General features: G+C 58.2%; 1 protein-coding gene across 1 annotated transcript in view; it reads left to right on the top strand.

Annotated features, from left to right (window-relative positions):
- SDK2 (sidekick cell adhesion molecule 2) overlaps positions 1-24,083 on the top strand; it is a gene marked incomplete at both ends in the record, with an annotated part of 223,168 nt that overhangs the window by 159,992 nt on the left and 39,093 nt on the right. Inside the window, 8 exons of the mRNA XM_084238690.1 lie at positions 277-458; positions 939-1,054; positions 7,882-8,077; positions 8,262-8,360; positions 8,699-8,890; positions 10,179-10,300; positions 10,964-11,073; positions 11,161-11,311. Coding sequence (XP_084094816.1) covers positions 277-458; positions 939-1,054; positions 7,882-8,077; positions 8,262-8,360; positions 8,699-8,890; positions 10,179-10,300; positions 10,964-11,073; positions 11,161-11,311 — 1,168 coding nt within the window. The remainder of the gene's footprint in view (positions 1-276; positions 459-938; positions 1,055-7,881; positions 8,078-8,261; positions 8,361-8,698; positions 8,891-10,178; positions 10,301-10,963; positions 11,074-11,160; positions 11,312-24,083) is intronic.

Below are 24,083 nucleotides of genomic sequence, written 5' to 3'. Positions count from 1 at the left end.
AGACTCCAAATTTTGCTTTGACAGATCCTGCTTCTTTATTCCCACGTGGTCTTTCTCCAGCGGGAGGTAGAAAGGAGAGAGCAGATAGTTCAGCTTCTTCTCTCCACCTGAGTGACTGTCCAAAGAAGACCTTCCTCTAGAGGAAGAAAGAAAATGAACCCAACCTTTGGAGACGGCTCTCCCCTCAGTGACGTTTGCAGCATTCTAGAAAGTTCTGTGGGTGGTTATGAGGCTAAGCAGGCTGACTACCTACTGCATCCTGCCCCCCCCCTCCAGGTACTGCCTGGCTGGGCTGCCCGTCGGGTACCAGTTCAAGAACATCACGGACGCAGACGTGAACAACCTGCTGCTGGAGGACCTCATCATCTGGACCAACTATGAGATCGAGGTGGCCGCCTACAACAGCGCCGGGCTGGGTGTCTACAGCAGCAAAGTCACCGAGTGGACACTGCAGGGAGGTGGGTGGGGAGCGTGGCACCCCGAGCCTGGTGGGCCCAAGCCTGCCCCATCCTGGCCACCCCAGCCATGCCACCTGTTGTCTCCAGGTTCAGGCTCACACGCGTGCCCAGCTGCCCCGTGGGGGCCGAGGGGCTAGGCATGGTGAAAGGCATGGGGTACATGGGGTACAGGGACCTGCTGCTGGAAATATCAGGTTGGCTTGACAGAGCTTGCCTTTGGCATTGAGCCTAAAACTGTCCTGAGCATGTCCATGTCCACCCCTCGTATGCATCAGCGCCTGAGAGGTGGGCTGGGCAAGTTTCATAAAAGCCAAACTAACTAGCATGGACGGCGTCTCAATTCTACATGGCAAGGGGCTGGGGAGCTGGGGAGGATGTCAGTGTACCCACTCCCTGCGTTTCTTCTGCCTAACTGGGCAAGACAGACAGACTGCACCCCTCTACTCCACCCTCACCCCACCCGTCTCTGCTCTCCCACAGTCCCCACTGTTCCTCCGGGCAACGTGCACGCGGAAGCCACCAACTCTACGACCATCCGCTTCACCTGGAACGCCCCCAGCCCCCAGTTCATCAACGGCATCAACCAAGGCTACAAGGCACGTGAGGCTCCTCTGACGGCCCCCCGGAAGCCTGGAGGTTCTCGGAGAGGTCCCCAGGCAGGGAGAAGACACGGGGTGGGGGGGCGCTGGAGGGAGTCCAGCCTATCTCTGAAATCATCAGTTGAAGCCCCTCGGAGGTTGGATCAGGGTGAGGTTGCCTCCCGCCGCGTGCAGGCTGGGGCCGGTGCCGGAGCGTCCTTGGTGAGACGGAGCTTGTTTCAAGCTTAGTAACGCCAGGCACAGCCATGCCCCTTCAGGGAGATCCAGAAGCCCCGTTACTGCCCAGCCCTGGCTCTAAGGGCATCCTGCTGGGACCGGTGCCGGGGCGGGGGGGGCCATCCTTGGCCCCCTGCAGTGTGTGGTTAAGGGCACCGGACTTTCAGGCCTGGGTTAACATGCTGCCTCTGCCTCTGGCTAGCTGGGCAAGATCTGCGCTCTCCCGAGCTTCTCCCCTGAGATGAATATTTATGGAGACCTACTGTGTGCACTGCTCCAGCTGCTGCAGCCAAAATTAACTCCATTTCCTCATTTCTTAGGGTTGCGTGAAGAGTAAATGAGGCGACATTTGTATTTTACAAGCACAGCGACAAACACATTCCTCGTGCTTAATAATAGTAATAATTGTCGTGATGGTGATGGTAGCAGCAACAACAGCAGGACCAGTAGTAGTGTCGGTAGTAATAGCAGTGGTGATGGTGACAGTGGTGATGGTGAAGCAGTGAAGGTAGTCATGGTGTTGATGGGGACGATGGTGGTGGTGATAGTAAATTTGCTACCATGGTAACCGCTGTAAGTCAGGACTTCTCAGCCGTTCTGTCCTAGAACCAGAGCTGGGCTCCCACCTTGGGCCTCCCCCTCGCCCTGTGAGGAGCACCGTGCCAGCAGCTCATGAGTGCGTGGTCCCCAGCATGCTTACAGCAGTTGGGGGCATGCAGTCAGCCCCTCCAAATGTGGGCAGGGGAGGAGAGTGTTGGAAGGGCTCGCATCAGGAAGCCAGCGTGCAGGGGTGAGAACTGCAGACTCTGGCTTTGAGCCCAGGTCTGTTGACCTTGCTGAGACCACCGACACTTCCAGAAGGTTCCAGAAGGTACCCCTCTGTGCTGGGTTTGCGATTGTGTAGCCACCAGGATTATTTGTAGAATGAGCAGCTTGGGGGATGGGCAGTATTGCTGCAAGTTGGAGTTGCTTGCAGCAACTCTGGATAGGACGTGACTGAGATTAAACCACAAGGGGGGTTTGCTGCTGGGGTTGCAAGTGAATAAAGAAGAGATGGTTGGAGCCAGACACTCACCAGGCAGGGCCCCCCGACTTCCAGGAAGAAGGGGCCGGGGGCCTTCCCGGGCAGGGCGCTGTAGCTGAACGCTGGTTGCACTGGCTGACTGCAAAAGCCTACTAATTGGGACTCTGGGGGGCTCAGGAGCTGAGCTGGGAACAATGAGCTGCTTGTAGCCAATTCCAAGTTTTCATCCACTAGTTGTAAACTTCCAAGGCAGCTGGTTCACGGAGGGCCCAGAAGGCCAGCCGAGCGGCCAGAACAACTAGGGCAAGGACCCGGAGCAGGAGGAGCCTGCAGAAGCCTCCTGACTCCCAGTCTTGGGGTACCTGGGACCCCGTAGCCGCCCTATGAAGGTCAGCGGGAATGAACCACCCAGAGGTGTTGAGAACAGGAGCTGGCGGAAGGGTAAGGAGAGCTCACACTTCCACGCCGGATGCTGGGCTCACTCATGCTCTCCTCTCGTGCCAGCTGCACCCTAAAAAGTCATCATCTCCCCATTTTGCAGAGGAAGAAACTGCAGCACTAGCGGCAAGTAACAGGCTCAGTGTTAAACAGAGGAACCACAGCTCAGGTTCGCTCTCCAGAGCCTGCCCCTTTTCATGCATTAAAAAGAAAATGCATCCTGAGTTGAATTGTAAAGAAAATAACTACAACTTGATTTTTACTGAGTGCACATGGATACAGCAGGGATTTTATTTCTTGCTTCCTTGACCTTCATGTGTCACAGAGAGAAAAAATGTTTGACCTTTGCATACCTCCTAACCCTGACCCTACCCCACCTTTTAATCCTGAGACATTTCAAACATCTACAGATGTTTGGTGCCAACCGCAGCTCCAGCGATTACCAACTCACAGCCAAGCCTGGTCTGCAACCCTCAGCCTCACCCCTGGAATATTTCCAAACAAATTCCAGGCATTGTATCATTTCATGCATAAATATCTCTATAGAGAAATATTTTAGGGAAGGTCTCTATTTAAAACGTAATCACATAACCACATTATCATTACTGTATCTAAAGCGATCACCATTTCCTCTAATATCACCCATCCGTGCGCACCCTCACATCATTCCTTTTACTAAGTGGCTTGTTTATTGCAGGACCCAAAGGAGGGTCACGCCCTTGTCTCTGCTGGAGAGGGGGGGTCTCTCTCTTTTTCACTCTCTCTCTCCAATTTATTTAGTATAGAAACTTAGTCATTTGTCCTGTAGAATTTTCCACAGTCTGGATTTTGCTGATTGGATCTGTGGGGTCATTTAATCATTTAACACATTCCTCTGAACACTGTATTTGCAGTAAATTGGAACTTAGAACTAGAGGCTTGATCAGATTCAGGCTTGATGTAATTTATATTTAAATATTCCTGGATGGTGGCATGTATTCCCATCAAAAGACATCGAGTCTGGCTGTCGCTTGCTGTGGGATGGTGGCCTTTGATCATCCTCATCCTTGTGTGATCCATTAGTCCAATAGGAGTTGCACCATGGAGAGTCTCAAATATTAATTTATTCTGGATTTATTTTGAAAGGCTTCCAAAACATGCATTTGCCCCCTTACCAACTTCGTGGTTTCCTGCAGGTGTAGTTCATTGTAGGAAAAGCACGACAAACATTCAGTTCTCTCCCTTGAATTACCAATTTTGAGAATAATGAATGGTTTCCTGTGTGTCTTCTATGTGACAGTTGAGTCTGAATTGGGGGGGGGGCATCTTGTTGGGGTCATATTTTTATCAGCTTAAGGACTTTTAACACATCTGATATGTTTCTGTCCCTGCTGTGATTATTTGTCTCGATGCCAAATTGACCCATTGTTTTGGTGACTTCAACTGAAGCCATGAGTCTTTCTGGACATGGTCCCAGGCACTTTGAGAACTTCCTTGCCTCTGGTGTAATGAGATGTTTTTTTTTTAAGGATTTACTTTAGTTATGCATATAAGAGCTGGGGTGTAGGCCAGAGGTGTGGGGGGGTGAGTGAGAGGACTCCCCAGAGACAGAGTGGGGAACAGAACAGGTGGACTGACTGAAATACACTGCTGAGGGGAGCAGCGGGGAGACAGGAGAGGTCTGCTGCGCCATGTGGTTTGCTCCCTGGCTGGGGATTGAACTCGTGCTGCAGTGGCTGCGGATAGCGTCATAATGCTGAGACTTAACCCCTTGTACCACCAGGGAGGCCCATAATGAAATATTCTAAAGTATACTCTTCTGGCCGTGAGGATGGGAATGAGAATTAGTTGCCACAATCTGGACGCTAAGGGTGCTCCTCATTCTGGGGGTGGCTATGTCTGTGTGCTCTTCATAGACCACTAGGAAATCCTTTTTTAAAAAATATAAAACACATACTAAAACTTTCAATTCAATCAAAGACTACAATTTTTTAATAATCCCATTGTTCTTTGGTCTAGATCGCTCTTCTCCATACCAAAAATCAAGTTCCCACAACACCCGCAGAAGCACCCACCAGCTTTTTCTCACAACAACTCCAGCGCAGTAGCGTCTGCCCAACCGTTACTGAAAATGGCTTCAGGTTACCTGAGTCCACCTGTGCCGGGGCAGACCCCTAAGGGCTGTCCTCACGTCACTGTGCTACAAAATGTGGCAAAATAGTTCCTTCCTCTGTAATTTTGCTACCACTCAATGCACTGTTAGGTTTATTTTTTTCATTTTGGTTTCAATTTTTAGGGATTGATTTTTTCCATCTAATTCTGCCCTAAACTTATGTACATGGTTCCAAAGTTTAATCTACAAACCAAAGTAAATCCAGAAAAAATCAGCCTGCGTTCTGGTCCTGCCCGTCCCCCGCAGATTTTCTTGTCTGTTTAGGGGTCCCCTCCATTTCTCTAGCTTAAGCAGTCACGGACATATACGTGTGTTTGCTCCCGTGATAAATGGCCGCGTCCCCGACATGCTTTCTCCGTCTCTCTTGTTTATTTACTTCCCATCCTGGAGAGTCCACTCCATAGCGTGGACAGAGGCACCCCTGGCACCTTCTCTTCCATCTGCGACTGCTCCCCCGTGTGGCTCTCCCATGGTTTTGTCACCCAGCTCCCCGGTGATGACGCATTGGTTATACCATGTTTATGCAGTGGATCGCTTCGTGCAAACGTCCTTTCATATTTTCACGTATAATTTTGGAACTGACTCTTAGATGTGAGATAGCCGAGTCAAAGGGTAAATGTGTAGATAATTGCACTATTATTGCCAGAGTCTCCCCGTGATGTTTCCTAATTTAATTTTCTAAACAGGAAATACATTTGCATGCGTCAAGCACCAGCTAGTTTAAAAGATAAACACATCCCAGAAACCACCCTCCCTCCCCAGAGCCCACATCTGCCTGCATCTACCTCCCAACCCCGAAATGCTCCCCAGTCCAGGTAACCACTGTGGTTAATTTCCTACATGTCCTTCCTGATGTTTTATGTAAATCCACGTAAATGCAAAGAGATGGAGGGCTGGAGAAGCAAAGGCAAAAACAAGAATTTCCATTACTTCTTTAATTCCAGTTGTTTGCAAGCCATAAATGCTGGCCTGCATCCTCAGCTCTCTAACACACCGCTCCTCCAGAAACAGGAGGCAGATCACCTCGTCCTTCTCCTGCCAGCCTCCATGGGGCTGTACTGTCCTCTGAGGCTCAGAGAGGGTTAGTGACTTTCCCAGGGTCACACAGTGAGTGTCAGAGCCTGACAAATAGTCAGAGTTGCTGACCCCCAGGAGCCAGGTCTGATGCCCTGCCCCAGCACACACGCACGCGTGCACACACACACGCACACACACACGCACACAGTGCAGAGCTGCCTGCACAGGACCTCACCAAGTAACTCAACACTGACTCTGACTAACAAAAGCAACACGGACAAAACAGAAAAAAAGCCCTGACACCCAGCAGCTGGACGCTCAGGGGGCAGAGCTCAGCAGTGCCAGCGCCCAGTGGGCCCATGTGCAAGTCACTCAACCACCCCAACCTCGTTTTCCCTTTTTGTAACAGCAGGAGACAGCAGTTCCCATCTAACCCTCATTGTGCTGATGCAGTGGGACCCGACAAGGGCACCCTTAACCCAGGGCCAAGCACACAGAGCTCCTTAGTTGCCAGCCCTGTTCTGTGCATCCTTGCACACACAAGCCATCCTGTGGCCACCCAGGGCCTAACTTCTTCCAGGCCCTGGAAGGTACGCAAGGCCCTTCTGTTGTCTCCTTGGCCTGAAGGAAGGGCTTCTTATTCAAAACCTCCTCCTCTTCAGGTGCAGCTAGAGAAGGACAGGGGCTCCCGTCCCAGAGCAAAGATCCTGATGCTCCCTGCACGGCCGCCATCTTGGCTGGGCGTGGGGCCGGGACTTAGGGCGACCATGTGCTTGTGGTGACTCCATGGAACTGCACGTCTGGGTTCATTTTGAAGAAACTTCCCTGTGATACTGTCTTACGGCACCTGTGAGGGTACTTTTTTGTCCTTCATTCTTTTAGAAAATGGAAGTGATTATCATTGGCCTAAGCCCAATAAAATAATATTTACCCAGATTTTGCACTTGCCGGGGAACATACCACACAATTAATTCTAATGGTGTAATTAATTCAAATTTACATTAATTTAATTAAATTAAAACATTAAACTTGTTTCTTAATCCACTCCGAAGTTCAGCAATTTAATTGCTATGAAACAAGATAACAGAAATAAGGAGGCTATTTAACATACTTATTAAATGCCACTTAGTATTTCTGATTAGTATTTTTAGGGTCTAATTAGTGTCTAATTAACTTGCTATAGGCTATCTTTTCACAATACCCGTTAAATTTCAAAACATCCTTGATAAACACACGGCCACAGAAAAGAGAAGATTAAGCATTGTTACAGGCGTGAGTTAATCAGGAGACATCAGTGTGGTGTTGTTTTATATCTATAAATACCCGTGCTTATTAAAACTCATCAAGTGTTGCTTTTCACCATTAATTGCTATTTAATCAACTTCAAATAAACGAGGGAGTCTCTGAGACCAGCTGTCATTGTTGGAGACAGATGAAGAGCCCAGAAAAAGGAGTGTCAGCGAGCGATCGGGACGAGGGAGAGGGAGGCAGGCAGCGTCTGCAGTTACGGCTGATGTGTGGACGGGGGACGCCAGACAGAGAACGAGGCTGCATTTCCAGACATGGTTTTCTTAGTGACGCTGCACCTGGAGGTGATGTTTAAGGCTGAAACCCCAACTTGGAACAAGTTTCAAAGACTAGTGCAGCCCAACCTGGTAAAATGCAAATTGTGTAGCTGATCCAGCTAAAACGCCGCCTCCCTTGGGGGTCCGGGTGGGAGTCGGGGAGCGATGACCGGGCAGAGCAGCCGGTGTAGAGTAAGCCGTTCAGTAACCAGCAGACACCAGCGTGGGCACCCTCGCGTGCAGATGGTCCAGCCGCCTGCGGGCATCCGCGCTGCCAGCCCTTCCGTGAGAGGAGGGTCCACGGGGACCTGGGCTCCTGGATTCTCTGTGCATTGGCCTAGCCAGTGGCGGAGTGCTTGGCTGCTTCTGGAACATTCTTGCTGCCCTGCCTGAATGTCTGGCCTCTCCCTAGCTGATCGCCTGGGAGCCGAAGCAGGAAGAGGAGGTTACCATGGTGACTGCCAGGCCCAACTTCCAAGACAGCATCCACGTGGGCTTCGTGTCTGGGCTGAAGAAGTTCACTGAGTACTTCACCTCGGTGCTGTGCTTCACCACGCCCGGAGACGGGCCCCGCAGCACCCCCCAGCTGGTGCGCACCCATGAGGACGGTAGGCACCCTCTCGCGCTCCCTGTGCCCCGACCACCCACCTCCCAGCGGGCCCCACTGGGTGCAGCAGGCCCTGGGTGGCCCCGGTCTCGCCCCGAATCCTGGGGCCCCCTGAAACGCCGCAGGCTGACTTGCCAGATGGTGGTCCCTCTTTCCGGCTCTAACTGGCCTTGGGTGGGGTACAGTGCCTGGGCCAGTGGGACACCTGAGCTTCAATGAAATCCTGGACACGTCGCTGAAGGTCAGCTGGCAAGAACCAGGAGAGAAAAATGGCGTCCTCACAGGTAGGCCTGCCGTGACCCCGACGGGAGGGGAACAGGGTGGGGGAGCGGGAAAGACCATCCTCTCGTCTTTGACCCAATGTCCCCTGCTCCGGGGAGACGCAACCCCCAGCCCCATGCGTAACCCATCTGGATCTTCAAGTGACCATCAGCAGCCGTGGCCTGCAGTCCCACCCAGTGGGGGCATCCACCCAGGTTTCCCTGGGGCCCCAGCATATGGCTCCCCCCTCCCTCGGCCACACAGCCCCCCACTGCACCCCAGGAAGAAGTCAGGAGCAGAGCGGAAGGGCTAAGCTTCTGGCCACGGCCAAGCTCATGCCACCTTGGGGGGCTCTCCCCAGGATACCGCATCTCCTGGGAGGAATACAACCGAACCAACACCCGCGTGACCCACTACCTGCCCAACGTGACCCTGGAGTACCGCGTCACGGGCCTCACCGCGCTCACCACCTACACCATTGAGGTGGCCGCCATGACCGCCAAGGGCCAGGGCCAGGTGTCTGCCTCCACCATCTCCTCGGGGGTGCCTCCAGGTAGGTGCCCACTCCCAGGGCAGGGCTCCCGGCCCCAGGGTCTTCCCGATCAGGGTCCTGTCCAGGAGGCCCCTCCTCTTCCAGGAACGCTGGCTTGCTCCCCCTCCTTGAGCCTGTGGTCCCCGGAACCCCCCCCCCCCACGACAAGGCTGCGTTCTTTGATTCCTCTATGGCCTCTGAGCTTCTGCCTGTGCCTCGCAGGAAAGCGTAGGCCACAGAGGACCCTCCCGTCCTGCCACCAGGTTTCCCGCCAGGTGGCTCAGGGATGAATTCTCAGTTCCGCAGCCGTGGAAGTGTTGGTTGGGATGGTGGATAGCTTCCGGCCTGGCATGTAGAGCAAGCTAGGGCCTCATCCCAGCTCTGCTCCACCAGGCTCTGCCACCTTGAACTAGTGAAGTCCCTCTGTGCCTCAGTTTCCCCATCTGTATCTATGGAGGGAGATGGACTAACTAGCCACAGGGCCCTGTCTGGGTGCATAAGGATGCTGTGTGGCCTGGCCAGGATCCTTCAGCTTGGCCACAGGATGACGGGGGTACCCGAACTGCGGTCAACCCCAGCTTGCTAATACAGTAACCCGGACAAAATTGAGGCACTTCTCACAGTTCAGAGCTAAGTGATTTATTTATATCAATTCAGCTAATTCTCACAACAACCCTGAGGCAGGCGGTGTTATTATCATCTCCGTTTTCTGGCGGAGACACTGGGGCACAGAAAGGTTAGGTAACTTGCCCAAGGACACACAGCACGAAACAGTAGAGTTGGATTCCAGCTCAGAGGGATCTGACTTTGGAATCTGTTTGCTTTCTGTTTATCCTGAACCCCACAGTTCCTGGTCAGAAAATGGTCTGTCTCTTGCCCCCACCACTCCGCATCTCCCTCGGCCACATGGGGTTCAGGGCGGTGTAGTGAACAGGGAGCATGGATGGAGAGGATCGATAGGTTTGATTCTTACTGAGCCCAGCTTGTGTTGGTGCAGCCTCAAGGCCCCTCACGAGCCTCACACACATACACCCCAACTCCGGAAGGGGAAGCCCCACTGTGCCCAGCCCCGATTCTCAGTCCTAGGAGCTTCTCTGGGGCCCTGGGAGGGCTCCCGGCCCCCAAATCTGCTTCAGGCCCCTGGTGTGAGCACAACGAGCCATTGATGCAGGATTGGGCTCTGCTGGTGGGCCCCTCCTCGGAGGGCTCCAGGGAAAGTAGGGCCCCCCAGGCACTCCCAGGCCCAGAAAGTCCTGTTTGGGGGGAAGGAATCTGGTCTCACCCCATCTCTTTCTGTTTTCCTTTCCAGAACTCCCAGGGGCCCCCTCCAACCTGGGCATTTCCAACATAGGCCCCCGCTCTGTGACCTTGCAGTTCAGGCCTGGCTACGACGGCAAAACCTCCATCTCCCGCTGGCTGGTGGAGGCCCAGGTAACCCTGCGGGAGCGTGGGTGGTGCGACCCGCAGCAGCACAGCCCCCTTGGGTGTGCCCACGCCCTTGAGTGGGAACCACACATGCGTTTCTATCCCATGCACCTGTCACGTGGCCACATCCACCCAGAAAGCCCATTGCTTCCATACTGCTGCGTCCTCACCTGCACACCTGCACACACACGCATGCACGCCTGGCAGGCCTGGCAGAACCTGCTGCTGCCTGCAGTTCTCAGCTTTGCCTCCACACAGGGAGGGTGCAGAGAGGAGAGAGATTCAGAAGTTCTAGCCCCAGCCCCAGAAATTCTGCTTCCGATTTAGCTGAGTTTCCAGAAACTCGCCAAGGTGTTTAGGAGAATCATCTGGGGAGCTTAGTCAACACCCAGGCACCACGTGATTCTGCTGGGCCAGTCAAGGGCAGGCGGGCCCAGGAGGCGGTTCATACAAACACACCTTGAGATTCTGACTTAGGAGGGTCGGAGTTACACTTGGAGCCCCAATTAAGAGCCTGCAAAGTTGCTTGGCCCCAGGTATGCCTTCCAGGTGACCCCTGGGGTTTGGACCAAGACCTTCCCTGGGGAGTACTCAGACCTTGTGGAAATTGGGGCTCAGAGCACCCCCATCTCAGCCCCACAGACTGGCTAAGGGCCCCTCCCTTTCCAGGTGGGCGTGGTCGGGGAGGGAGAGGAGTGGCTGCTGATCCACCAGCTCCCCAACGAGCCAGACGCCCGCTCCATGGAGGTGCCTGACCTCAACCCCTTCACCTACTACAGGTAACAGGCAGGTCCAGGTTAGGAAGGCCAGGGTGGGCTTTGGCCCTGTGTCCTGCCCTCACCCCCTCACAACTCCCCCCACCCCAGCTTCCGCATGCGCCAGGTGAATATTGTGGGCACCAGCCCCCCGAGCCAGCCTTCCAGAAAGATCCAGACCCTCCAGGCACCCCCTGACATGGCCCCAGCCAACGTGACCCTGCGTACAGCCAGTGAGACCAGCCTGTGGCTCCGCTGGATGGTGAGTCTCCCTGGGAGGGAGGGGGAGGCCAAGGGTGGGGTGTCTCTTCCACCCTCATCCCCTGAAAGTGTCTTTGCCTCCAAGGGGCCGCCACCAGGGGGCACCCACTGGAATACCTGGAGCTCCAGTCTCTTTCCCCAGCACCTCAGGGTGCCTGACAATCTCTGTTCCAGGAACAAATGTTCCACGTAAGGCAGAGTTAGAAACATTTTACCTTTTTTTCTTCGCTTTATCCTCGTGATATCCTGCAAAGGACTCAAGGAGATTGAGGTTCAGAGAGGTTAGGAACTTGCCCCAAGGGCAGGGCGGGCGCTCAGCTCTAAGTCACTGCACACACCAAGTCTGAGCATGGGAGGCGCTCTGAGGTGGGGGAGCTCCGAGGGGCTCTTAGACCAACCCCGCAGATCAGGACCTTTACCCCAGGTGCCCCGTACCTGTGCCAGGCAGTGATGCTTAGATGCTGAGGCTCACCTCCAGCCAGGTACTATCCTGGGTGCTTTGTGCAAAGTCAGACCTTGACCTTCTGCACAAGCGACAGTGGGGGGATCCTGGTCCCTGTTTTACAGAGGAAAGGCAGAGAGCCATCCAATACATGGCCCGTGTCTCCCCACATCTTCCCACACCCCTAGTTAGCAGCAGGACTCAGATCCCTAACCAGGGCATCTGGCCCCAGAGTCCACTGCCCTAACCACTGGCCTCACTGCTGAACCCTCTGGGCAGCAGGAGGGAACCTGTCTCCCCGGGCCCTCCCCTGGAACAGCGTTTCCCGGCACAGACCCCCCCAGGCAGCCATCCGAGGTGCTGGGAGCCAGGCTTCTGAGACAGGGCAGCGCCCACAGCCCTGTCCTTGGAGGGCTGGCACACGGGCCTGGGAAGTTGCTCGGTGCCGACCCTGCTCCCCAGCAGCCCACAGCTCTTAGCTAGAGGTTCTCAAAGAACCTCTACTAGTTGCACAAGACACAACTTGCACAAACACGCTCTGGGCCGGCCCAGACCACAACCTGGGCACCTCCCGGCTGGCCCAGTTTCTGTAACTCCCGCTCCACCTCCCCTTCCCTCCTGCCGTGCACCCCTCCAGGCTGGCTCCCCTCTGTATCTTACTCTTTAGGGAGACTTTATAAATAGCAGTTGCTGCGTGTGCCAGTCTTGGGGTCCCCACAGCCCCGCTTAATGGAGCATGGCTATTACCTCCCCTCGGTAAGGGGGCGTGCGCTGAGCCCGTCTCCAGCTCTCAGCCATCAATCCGGCTTAATGGTCTCAGGCCTGCTTCACTCAGTGTCTCTAGGAGCAGAGCTGGCAGGAGGCAGCGAGCCGAGGGGTGAGGTAGAGGCCGAGGGGAGGGACAAGAAAAAGTGGGTCAGAGGGAGTGGCCTGTGGGCCATCAGCTCTTTGGAGCCCCTGGGGAGCAGAACCAGGTAGGCAAGGGCCGAGGGCTCCCCAGCTCCAGCTCGGCCACCTTCAGTGGACAATCCGAGGACTGGGCCCTCAGTCACACCTGCTTCAGATCCCAGGCCCCCACCCCAGGTGTCCACACCTCCTCAGCTTATCAGAACTGTCCAAGTTCATCCCAATGACCTTGAGCCAGTGAGCCCCACCAAAGGAGTCATTGGGGCTTCAGGGAGGAATCCATCTTTCTTCTTCACTGAGACTCAAACAAGGAGGCTGTCAGTGTTGCAGGAGGGCCTGAGGTCTGCCGGGTGGAAGGCGTCCTGGCGGTGACAGGTGCCCATGCATGGGGGATGCCACTCCTCTCTTACCTCTTTCTCCAAGGCCAGGCATAGCCCAGGCAGGTATGTTATAGGCTCTTAAACAAGCGCACGTTGGCAGCCTGAGCTGGGGGTTACATGGTGGAGACAGCCAGAGTGAAAAGTACACACTCACTGTGTTGGACAGTCAGCTTTGTGGGGCACCTCACCAGGCCCGACTCCCCTGGCAGGGTAGTAAGTTCACCAGCCCTGGGAGGAGAGAGGCTCCCATGGGCACACACAGGTTGGAAATCCCTGAAGTCTCCCTGGAAGAGGGGGCACTAGCCAGGCATTTCCACCATCGGCAGGGCAGCCCTGGGCTCACAGCAGCTTTGCCGGCCCTGCCTTCCTGCAGCCTCTCCCAGAGATGGAATACAACGGGAACCCCGAGTCCGTGGGCTACAAGATCAAATACAGCAGGGCAGACGGCCACGGCAAGACGCTGAGCCACGTGGTCCAGGACCGCGTGGAGCGGGAGTACACCATCGAGGACCTGGAGGAGTGGACGGAGTACCGTGTCCAGCTGCAGGCCTTCAATGCCATCGGGAGCGGGCCCTGGAGCCAGACAGTCATGGGCAGGACCCGGGAGTCAGGTATAACCCAGGTGACTTCGCTGCCCCCGCGGCTGGGATCCAGCCCCCTCCGGCCAAGGACGCAGGCTGGAGCTGTCGTTCAGAAATAGCCTGGCTCATTTTCTGTGCCCTCTTGGCACATCTCCCAGCACCTCATTCTGTACTGCAGCTGTCCCCACAGCTCCCCAAGTCAGAGGGTGCCCGCCTCTGCAGGGCAGCCAGGCCATCTCCCCTCTGCACACTTCCCAGCCCAATGCCCTCCACTGTCATCCTGACTCCCAGTGGTGGCTGAGACAGCCAGAGATAGGGAGGTTGGGTTAGCTGTCAGAACATTCTAGAATCACGACCAATAGCAAATAGGGGCCTGGCAAGGGGCCACCCCCCAGAATATGAGCCCCAGCCTACAGGCACCCTCAGTGGTCCACATGAGCTCTGTGGCTCTTTCCTGGCACCCTTCAAATGTCGAGCTGCTCCCCACCCTCCCTGCTGCCCCAGCAGGACATGCAGGCTTGTCCAGTGTCAGCCTGAGCATAGATGAAGAGGGAGGCTAGTCTGAACCAGAAGCAGCATCCATGGCACCCCAGAGCCCAGCGGACCCACCGCAGGGTAATCGCTGCTTGGGAGCTGTGCCACGTTTGTGGCCACGGAGCCCCACGGGAGCTGGCTCCCCACCAGTCCCAGGCCCTACCCACCCCCTTCCGCAGTGGGTGGACGCTGGGTCCTGAGTTACATCTCTGCTCCCTTCCTCGCCCAGTCCCATCCTCCGGCCCCACCAACGTGTCGGCGCTGGCCACCACCTCCAGCAGCATGCTGGTGCGCTGGAGCGACGTCCCCGAGGCCGACCGCAACGGGCTGGTGCTGGGCTACAAGGTGAGTCCGGCCTCCAGCGGGGAGGAGAGGGAGCCGGATACCAGCCACCCTGCCACGGCCTCTCCAGCCACGCTGTCCTGACCTCGATACGCCAGGGGCGCGGGTCTCTGCCTTCTGGAGAGGACACGGGAGCTGCCAGCATCCCAGCTCCCTGCCGCCATGGCAACCAAGGAGTCCTCCCTCACGCAGGGTGCACCAAGCCTCCTCTTAGTGCGGGGCGCCCAGCCTCAGTTTCCATTATCTTCCAGAATTCCTCCCCAACCTGCACTCAGCTGGTGTCCCAGCCCTGCCCTGGGAGTCAGGAGGAGTGGCCTGGCCTTCTGGCTCTGCCCGACCTGCCGTGCGACCTCGAGCTCGCCATGGCCGTGCATGTGCCTGTTCTCCCACTCGGGTCGCTCAGGAAGCTGCCGGCTCTGAGGCTGATTGTGTCTTTGTGTCCTGGCCCTTCCGGGGCACTGGCTTCACCCTCAGCCCAGGCTTCTTTGAGAAAAAGCCCCTCCAAGGACCCCAAGTCTGTCCGCCCCATCCCCCCCCCACCTCGCTCGGGGGAGACTTAGAGGAGGTGCTGGTAGGGCCCACCCCTAGCCCAGCCCCAAGCCCTCAGCCCCGCGCTGGGCCCGCAGGTGATCTACAAGGAGAAGGACTCGGACGCGCAGCCCCGCTTCTGGCTGGTGGAGGGGAACTCGTCGCGCAGTGCCCAGCTCACGGGGCTGGGCAAATACGTGCTCTACGAGGTCCAGGTGCTGGCCTTCACGCGCATCGGGGACGGCAGCCCCAGCCGCCCTCCCATCCTGGAGCGGACGCTGGATGATGGTGAGCTGCAACCCTGCAGGCCTGGGGGGGCTGGGTGGGCCCTTCTTGCCCCCTTCCCAGGGCCACAGTCTCCCAGAGGGACCCAAGGCCTCCGCTTCTCCTGGGGGCGGCGGGTCCCTGAGGGCCACCAACGCCACTGCTAGGGATGCTCACTGCAGGCTGTGGGTCCAGAAAGCAGAAATGGGCACACGTGGCCCATGGGACACCTGATTTGGCGTCCTGCATGAGGTGTCTCTGGGACAAGTGTGACAAGAGAGATTCTGTACCCGTCCTGATTTCTTTTTCGCCTGGCACCTCCACTTTGAGCAGAGGTGCATCCTGTGCAAGGGAAAGGCTTGATTTCTCCTGGCCTCCTGCCTCCTGGTCCTGTGGCGAAAGCCTGATTCCTTGGAGGACCCCCTGCAAGGGGAGCTGACTCAGGGGCCCTCTGCCCCCTCCCCTCCACATACACACTCCCCCCACCACCACAAGATGGGGACCAGAGTGCTAAAGGAAGCCACCCCCACACTCCATATGTCTGTGTGTTCTAAAGCGATCAGTCAAGCTAATGATCTGTTCAATTAAATACGTTCTAGCCTCCTGCCTTGACAAATAGACCCTTGTAATGACTTGGAAGGCCAAGTTCAAGTTTAGAAACCCCAGCCTACGTGGCGGTCTGTGTGGGACTTAGGCAGCACAGGAAGAATTGCCCCCCTCCAACCATCACCCCCACGTGTTCTCTGCCACCCCTCCTCCAACCTATGCCATTCAGTGTCCATCCCGTGCCCAGAGCAGCCAGGCCTTGACCAGCCCTCGGTCCACGGAGTGCAGGCTCTGCCAGCGTGCTTGGGGCTGTCTGGGAGGGAAGGCCAGGGCCCTGGGATTCCAGGGCCAATTGTAGAGAGAGAGGAGTAATAGGGGCTCAGAATGGGCACTTCCTCTGCGGCTGCCCCTTGCCTACCGCACCCCAGGGTGGAAGGAATCTAAAGTGCAGCCCTCGGCCCCATCTGAGCCTGCCATGTACATCTGCAGGCACCTGTTCACAGTCGCTGAGCTAAAGGACGCTGGAGTCTGGTCCTTCCAGTTCCCGCCAGAGCACCTAATTGTGCTTGGGGGGTGGGGAGTTCAAAACCCCACCGATGGCATCCTCTTGCCGGTGTTAGGACCCGGTGCCAGGCAGTAGCAGCCACGAAAGCTCACCTGCCCCGTGGCTCTGCTGGCACTGGCCTGGGCTGGGGCTGAGCTTGGCGGCTGCATCGTCACCTGCCTCTCCTCTGTCCCTTCCAGTCCCGGGACCGCCCATGGGCATCCTGTTCCCAGAGGTGAGGACCACGTCGGTGCGGCTGATCTGGCAGCCCCCGGCTGCCCCCAATGGCATCATTCTTGGTAAGTGGTTGCCTTTTCCCAGGCCCTGGCCGTGGAAGAGGGAGGAGGTAAAGAGGGAGACTCGGCGGGGTGTGTCTTTATAATCCTCAAGAACAGTTCTGAGTCTTTTTGCTCTGGCTAGAAATCTGTCTATGTGATGACTGGCTGAAGGGCAAGGTCAGGGGTCAGGTCCCTGAGGACCTTTCATTAGCTTTTGCCTCCTGAGTGTTCCTGGGCCCTGAACAACTGGCCATCTGGTAAACCACGGCTGCTGTTCCTAAGTGTGGCCAGGTGAGGGCGCCCTGGCCAGCTCAGCACAGCCTCTCACCGCGGGAAATAGAACTGAAGGCACCAGGAGGGAGGGATGCTCAGATCAGGGGGGTCTTTTCATAGTCCAACACACAAACACACACACCCCACGCGTGCACACACGCACATGCACACACCCACTCACAGGCTGAAGTCAGCAGCTATGAAAACGAGCTAGTGGGTCCTCCATGGCCCGCAGCCTCCTCACCTGTAAAATGGGGTACTGGACCACCTGGGTCTGGCCCAGGGCACACGGTCTTGACATCTGCACACCTGCCCCTGGCAAAGGCTATGGTGTAGTGAGGAGGCGGACAAACACTTCGGAGTAGAAACACCTGGGCTCGAATCCCAGCTCAGGCACTTCCAAGCAGGTAGTCCAGCCTTCCAAGCCCCACTTTCTTTACCTGGGCTGTTTGGGGGTCACTCCTGGAAGACACAGTCCCAAAGTGGCAGCAGAGGATGTGAGAGTGACCAAGAGGACTTCAGCCACAGCCAGGGTGGCCCCAAGGCAGACGTCAGGGTGGCCCAGGAAGGACTGGCTCTTGCTGTTGCCCTGGGGTGCTCCCAGCAGCGCGTGTGCTCCTCCCCACAGCGTACCAGATCACGCACCGGCTCAACGCCACCACGGCCAACACCGCCACGGTGGAGGTGCTCGCGCCCAGCGCCCGCCAGTTCACGGCCACCGGCCTCAAGCCCGAGTCTGTGTACCTGTTCCGCATCACGGCCCAGACCCGCAAGGGCTGGGGGGAGGCGGCTGAGGCCTTGGTGGTGACCACCGAGAAGAGAGGTGACTGCCGCTGGGGCTGGGAGGGCTGGGGGCCTCCAAGGGGTCACCCCAGCCAAGCAGAGCGCTCAGATCCTGCCGCTGGATGGGGCTCCGCTGGCTGAGTCACATCGGCCTGATCTGAGACTGGGCTCCAGCGTCAGAAGTCAAGGTTGGGGAGACTTTGGCAGATTTCCAGGGATGGGGGGAGGTGGGCATTCAGGGAAGGTTGGCGAGACCAGCTTTCGTCCCCGCTCCCCCGACCTTCAACCGTGTCTGGTTGGGTGAAGGATAGGGCTGAAGTCTGGACCCCTGGCTGCCCTGAGCGGGTGCTCTGCCCAACCTTGGGGTTCCCCAGAAGCAGACCTGAAACCCAGATTCCTGTGAATGTGATTTATTAGACACTGTGCCCAGGAACAGCCAGAAGGACTGAGGGTCTCAAGTAGGGGCTGCCTTGATCCCCAGGGGATACTGGGCAATGGCTGGACATTTCGGGGGTCACAGCCTAGAGAGAGGTGCACGTGGCATCCAGTGGGGACAGGCAGGGGATCCTGCTGAGCACCTTACAATACCCAGGACTGGCCCCCTAACAAAAAATCCTCCACCCCAAAGGCCAGAGTGTTCAGAGGCTGAGAAACCCTGCAGTGGGGCGTGGGGTGGTGGAAGGAAGCCAAGTCTAGGAGGGGTCCCACAGAGGGAAGTGGAGGCCCAGCCCCCCATACCCCCCTCAGGACAGCCTCGGTCCCATTCAGCCCTGGGGCAGGCAGAGCAGAGGGACTGGAGGGACTGGGGTGCTCCCACCTCGCTGTCAGCGCAAGTCAGGGTGCCCCCAGCACTGGTCAGTTCCCAGGCACCAGGGGAACTGCACTGGGCCCCATGAGCATGGAAATGGGATGAGGCAGTAGCAGGGGGTGAAGGGGGGCACATGCCAGAACCCAGAGTCATCCTTGCTTGAGGAGGGGCCCTGCCTGCACCACAGCTTGCCAGCCCCGTGCCACCCCCGCCCCCAGACCGCCCGCAGCCCCCCAGCAAGCCCGTGGCGCAGCAGGAGGACGTGAAGGCACGCAGCGTGCTGCTGGCCTGGGAGCCGGGCAGCGACGGGCTGTCCCCCGTGCGCTACTACACCGTCCAGACCCGCGAGCTGCCCGGCGGCCGCTGGGCGCTGCACTCGGCCTCTGTCAGCCACAACGCCTCTGCCTTCGTCGTGGACAGGTGAGCCCTGGGGACTCCCAGGGAGGGTCCCTGGGGAGGGGAGGGCCCCTGCGTGGGTGGTCCCCGGAGGGCTCCTTAGCTCGTGGCCCCATGGGAGGGCCCCCAAACCTGATCACCCCCAAATCTCTTCCTCAGCTCCCATCACTCCTGTCCACACTTACCCCTCCAGCTGGGTCCCAATCTCCCCCCGTCCTCTGGAGCTCTGTTAGGGCTGCTCCTTAATTATCTCTCTCCGGAGCCGGAAGCCCCCGCGAGCCCGCCACCCTTCACCAGCAGCTCCTCCCAGCCAGGCGCCATCTTTAATAGGGGGTGGATGGTCCCTCCAAAGTGCTGGCTTCAGTCTCATTCCTGGCGGGCCGTGTGCTTTAAATTCCCACTGAACGTGCCCAGGAGCTTTGAGTGATGCTTCCCTCAACGCCCTCCACCCCCCATCAATCAAAAAAGGGAGATTGGCCTGCAGGGGAAATGAGCTTGCAGGGATGGAGCCAGTTCACTCTCGAGAACCTCCATCCTTGCTCACGTGTGAACTCAGTAGGGGGAGGGTGCTGCTCTGGGGGGATTTGCAGGGGGCAGGAGGGAGAGGGAGCTGTATTGCTCTGAGCCAGGGGCTAGTGCTCTGCTAGAGATATGGGGACTTTGACTCTTGGGGACCAGCGGTTATAATCAGAGCTAAAGGTGAGCCACGCGCAAGCTGACATGGCCCAGGGGCCTCGCTGGGCGCTCAGGAGCCCTGAGTCTGGTCCCTCTTTGTCACTGTGGTGTCAGACCTTTCGGAGCCTCCATGGATCAGGAGCCCCCAATGGCAGGACAGAGCCGCCAAGAGACACCTCTTTTTATTGAACCCCTTCGTCCCTGTAGGCTCAAGCCCTTCACCTCCTACAAGTTCCGCGTGAAGGCGACCAATGACATTGGGGACAGCGAGTTCAGCGAGGAGTCAGAGCCGCTGACCACCCTGCAGGCGGGTTGGTGCCACCTCCTTGGGTCTCTCTCACCCCCGGGAACTTCCCAGGCACCAGGGCTTGTCTTGGGGGGGTGGCTGCAAAGATGGGAGGACCCTGGGCTCCTGGGCAGCGGTTTGGGCCTGGGGCTCAGGCTCACAGGCCCAGCCCAGCATTTTACTCTCTGAAGTCCGCAAGCATCAGCCCCCAAACCTGGGTGGGAGTGGGTGTGGGGAGCCTCAGCGGCTAAGAGATCTGTGGGGCAGAAGGGGCGGCGCTGGGCCCTTGGGATTGGGCTGGAGTCGGGCCCCCAGGCCCTCCTCACTCAACACTGGACCCTTGTCCTGCAGAAATCGGGGTGTGGGAGTAGAGGGTGACTGGGCTGGAGCCACCTGGTGTCCACATGGTCCCCAGGGCCCTCAGAGCTCACCTGTCCACCTCTCCCCCCAGCCCCCGATGAAGCACCCACCATTGTCTCCGTGACACCCCACACCACCACCTCCGTGCTGATCCGATGGCAGGTACGTCCAGGCATCGGGGAGGGGCTGGGACCAGGCAGTCAGCAGCCCCACCAGGGCCGGAAGATCACACACACACGTGCACACACGCACACACGCACACCCCATCCTCCCACTCTCCAGGCGACCCACGGGGCAGGTGCTGCTTCTCTTCCTCTGCAGATGGCACCCAGCCTCAGGCAGGACCCAGGTGGCCCCAGGTCACACAGATACTCACCTGGGCCAGGAGTCGGGCCCTTGGGTCTGCCGAAAGTTCTGGGGATTCTCAGGGCCTACAGAGTCTCCACGAACCCCCATCAATGAAGGGGTTCCTGATAGAGCACACACAGGTGCATGAGCCAGCCTGCACCCCGACACCTGCCCCCAGCAGGATGGCGGCCCTGTCACCCCGAGCCGGGCCCCCTCGTCCCCCACCCCTCTCCAGCTGCCTGTTTTTGGCAGCCTCGACGGTTCTGCCATGGCCCAAGGAGACCATGGGGTGCATCTCAGAGACCAGGCCACCCAGGAGTGTCTGAGGGACCCCCCTCTGCACCCTCCCCTGCCAGCTGTGGGCTTAGCAGGTCACCCACAGAGGCCCCGAGGCGAGAACTTCTGTCACCAACTTTGCCACCTGCAGTCCCCAAAGGGGAAAGAAAGAGGATCCCCTCCCCCAGCCCCTCCTTCAAGGTGGGGTGCTCCCTTAGGCGGCCATGACCTCGTGCAGCTGGAGCTAGGGCGGGCTGAGGCAGTTCAGGCCCTCCTGGCCAGCAGCAGCCCCGGAGCCAATGAAGGAGCCAATCAAGGCTGAGCCCTCCGGGCGGGCTGTGTAGAAGAGGCGCCAGGAAATGCCCCACCTTCTCCAGAAGCCTGTTCCCCGGCTCCTCTGAGACGGGAGCAGAAAGCCAAGGAGAAGCCGCTCTCCTCAGCCGGCTGGGAGCTGGGAGAGGCCCGGCTGGCAGGGAACCCCAGGGAATGTCCGCTGGGGAGGGCCGGGCCAGGGGGTCAGCGGGCCCAGGGGCTGCGCCCAGGCGAGGGACGGCTCTGTTGGCAGAGCCGCGCGTCCAGAGTCCTGTGCGGGGCTCCAGGGCCTGCGTGACCTTGGGGAGGCCCCTCAACATCTCTGAGCCATATTTTCCTGCTGTTCAAAGGGGCTGATGTGATTCCTGCCCTTTCCCGCCTCCCTGGGGATCCTGCAGGGCGAAACAGCCCCGCTGGGGATGCTTTGCCAGCTAGAATCGCCCCTCGTCATTTTGATTTCCTTTCCTGGGTGAAGCACCTGCACGGGGCCGCTGGAGGCAGGAGGGGTGGGCCCCTCAGATGGAAGGTGGTCCCCGCCCCTCCCCACTGCCCACTCCCTTCCCTGCAGCCACCGCCGGAGGACAAGATCAACGGCATCCTCCTGGGCTTCCGGATCCGGTACCGGGAGCTGCTCTACGAGGGCCTGAGGGGCTTCACCCTGCGTGGCATCCATAACCCTGCAGCCAAGTGGGCGGAGCTCACCCGTGAGTGACACCCGCAGGGGCACGGCTCACTCACCCAGGGGCCTGAGGCTTTCAGGGTCCTGAATCTCTGTCCCCCTAAACCCTGTGTCTTCCGTGTCCCCCTCACCCCTGAACCCTGTGCCTCCTGTGACCCCTCACCCCTATCCATTCAGCCTCTGAGCGAAGATCTCTGAGCAGCTTCTCCATGCCTGGACATGAGGGTACACCGCAAACAGGACAGACAGGGCCCTATCCAAAGGGTGCTCCCAGCTCTAGGAGGAGCTCCAGCTCTAGAAGGTGCTTCCAGCTCTAGGAAGAGCTCCAGCTCTTGGAGGTGCTCCCAGTTCTAGGAGATGCTCCCAGCTCTTGGAGGTGCTCCGAGCTCTAGGAGGTGCTCCCAGCTCTTGGAGGTGCTCCCAGCTCTTGGAGGTGCTCCAGCCCTTGGAGCTGCTCCCAGCTGTAGGAGATGCTCCCAGCTCTAGGAGGTGCTCCCAGCTCTAGGAGGCGCTCCAGCCCTTGGAGCTGCTCCCAGCTGTAGGAGATGCTCCCAGCTCTAGGAGGTGCTCCCAGCTCTAGGAGGTGCTCCACTCTAGGAGGAGCCAGGTCCTCAGGAAGGAGCCTGAGTAGATGTCAAGCCAACTGGCTTCCCAGCTGCAGAGGACGTGTTCCAAGAGACCCTAAAACCAGGGCCAGAAACAGCTCCCTGGGGATGGTTGTGGCACTGAACATGAAGAATGAGTCCATGTGACCCCATCCATATCCCGGGGGGACCAGCACAGGCAAAAAGCCTGTGGTGAGAAGGGCCAAGAACAAGCCTGACCACCACCCCGGGGCAGCAGCCTGGCCCCTGCTTCCTCGGACACCAGGCCTTGGAGCCAGCCTGCCTCCAGGACGGGAAGAACAGGGCGAGGGCTGGGTGCAGACCCCAGGGAGCCGCCAGCAAGGGCATGACCATGAACAAGGCTGCACTTCGGGGTCACTCTGAGAAGGGGCTGGGGAGCCTGTGGCAGGCAGCAGAGAGAGGCCAGTTCAGAGACTCTGTAACCTGGGGTGGGAGGCCGGAGCAGGCTGGGCTGGAATGTGTGGGAAACCAGGGGGAGGGGGCCGGGCACGAAAGGAGGGGTGCAGGGGACTCAGTGCCCTGGAGGATGGTGGGACCTAAAACAGTCGCACGGGAGAGCAGCAGCCCCTGGAGGTCCCCTCTGCTTTCATTTTTCCTCCCATAATTCTCTTAAACCTCAAGCCTTGCCTTCAGGGGTGCAGGCAGACGAGATGATGGAGCGGGCGGCCAGGGCCTATTAATAGAGAGACTCGAAGTAGCTGACCCAACAGCTTGCGCTTATTTATTTAATTCTGAGGCAGACATGTGCTTGTGGTTGTGATTTTTTATTGCCTGTGTCTAATACACTCATATTTCCTGGTAGTAAAATGGCTTCTGGTTCCTACAAGGAAGTTAACGACCCCGCTTTTTCATGCTGGTTCTCAGGGGCTCCTCCTTTAACAAAGGAGCAAATTGGGACCCGAGGGTCCCCCCCAGAGCTGTCCCCAGGGATTCTGGGCTCCAGGGGGCTGGTGATACCCCACAACTCAGGGCCAGGGGACAACGCCTTCCTGGGATGCCTCCTGGCGCCCCACTCCTGCCCCGGCCCCTAACTGCATCCGAACCCTGGACACTCCTTCCCTTTGTGTGTTTGTGGCCGGTCCCCCCTCTCTCCCAGCTGGCCCCCTCGTCGGGGTTGCTCGGTGGAGCGGGGGGTGTGTACTAACCTCCTCTGTCTGCTGTCTCCCTCTGACCCCCGCCGCCCCCACCCGGTAGCCATGTACTCCATGCGGAACCTGAGCCGGCCCAGCCTCACGCAGTACGAGCTGGACAGTAAGTCTGCACAGTGGCCCCCAAATGGGGTGCACGCCCACCCCAGGGATGGGGAGAGGGGCCTGTGAGGATGCCTGGCTGCTGGCTGTGGGGTGCCCACCTCAGGCTACTTGAATGGACCTTCCCAAAACACGTGGAAAAGTAAGGGTGTCTCAGGGAAGTGTCCCCAACCCCACGCCCAGGTTCAGAAGGACCCCAGGGGGCCCCCGGGGAAAGGAGGAGCCTCAGGAGGAGCTTCGGCCCCTCTGGCTGATGGGCGGGTGTCCAGGCAGCTGCGGCCTCATCCGTCTCCAAGGCCCGGCGCTCCCTGGAAGGCCCTTCCCTCTGCCCCAAGCCCTGGCTCCTTTTCTACATC

The sequence above is a fragment of the Talpa europaea genome, assembly GCF_964194135.1.
Source record: "Talpa europaea genome assembly, chromosome: 7".
NCBI classification, from domain to species: Eukaryota; Metazoa; Chordata; class Mammalia; order Eulipotyphla; family Talpidae; genus Talpa; species Talpa europaea.
This window is presented reverse-complemented; position numbering and strand designations above follow the sequence as displayed.